Genomic DNA, 338 nt, shown 5'->3' on the forward strand with positions numbered 1-338 from the left:
GAAATTTGGAATAAATCCAGAAGAAATTGAAAACAAAGTAAAGCTAATAGAAAGTTCAAAGCGAGAATTTCCTGATAAGGATCTCTCTGGAATGGAACCACCTGTACAACTTAAAGAACATTTAAGCTCAATAAAAGAATCAGGCAAAGATTTGGAAAAAACACTTTTGCCTGCTTCTAGACTTAGTGGCGAAGCACAAAACAATGATATCAAAGAGCCGGAATCTATAAAGGAAGAAAATAAAGGAACCGGACTTAAAACCGACCGCGAAGCTATAAATAGTCATCTATCCGGTAAAGTACATGGTGTAGCAATTGAAGGTGAAAAGTTAAATGCTG

General features: G+C 35.8%; 1 protein-coding gene across 1 annotated transcript in view; it reads left to right on the top strand.

Moving 5' to 3' along the window:
- The window catches only part of CCY (Coiled-Coils Y), a gene marked incomplete at both ends in the record, with an annotated part of 16933 nt that overhangs the window by 14708 nt on the left and 1887 nt on the right, over positions 1 to 338 (top strand). The window contains one exon of the mRNA NM_001316660.1: positions 1 to 337. Coding sequence (NP_001303589.1) covers positions 1 to 337 — 337 coding nt within the window. The remainder of the gene's footprint in view (position 338) is intronic.

The sequence above is a fragment of the Drosophila melanogaster genome, chromosome Y, assembly GCF_000001215.4.
Source record: "Drosophila melanogaster chromosome Y".
Lineage (NCBI taxonomy): Eukaryota > Metazoa > Arthropoda > Insecta > Diptera > Drosophilidae > Drosophila > Drosophila melanogaster.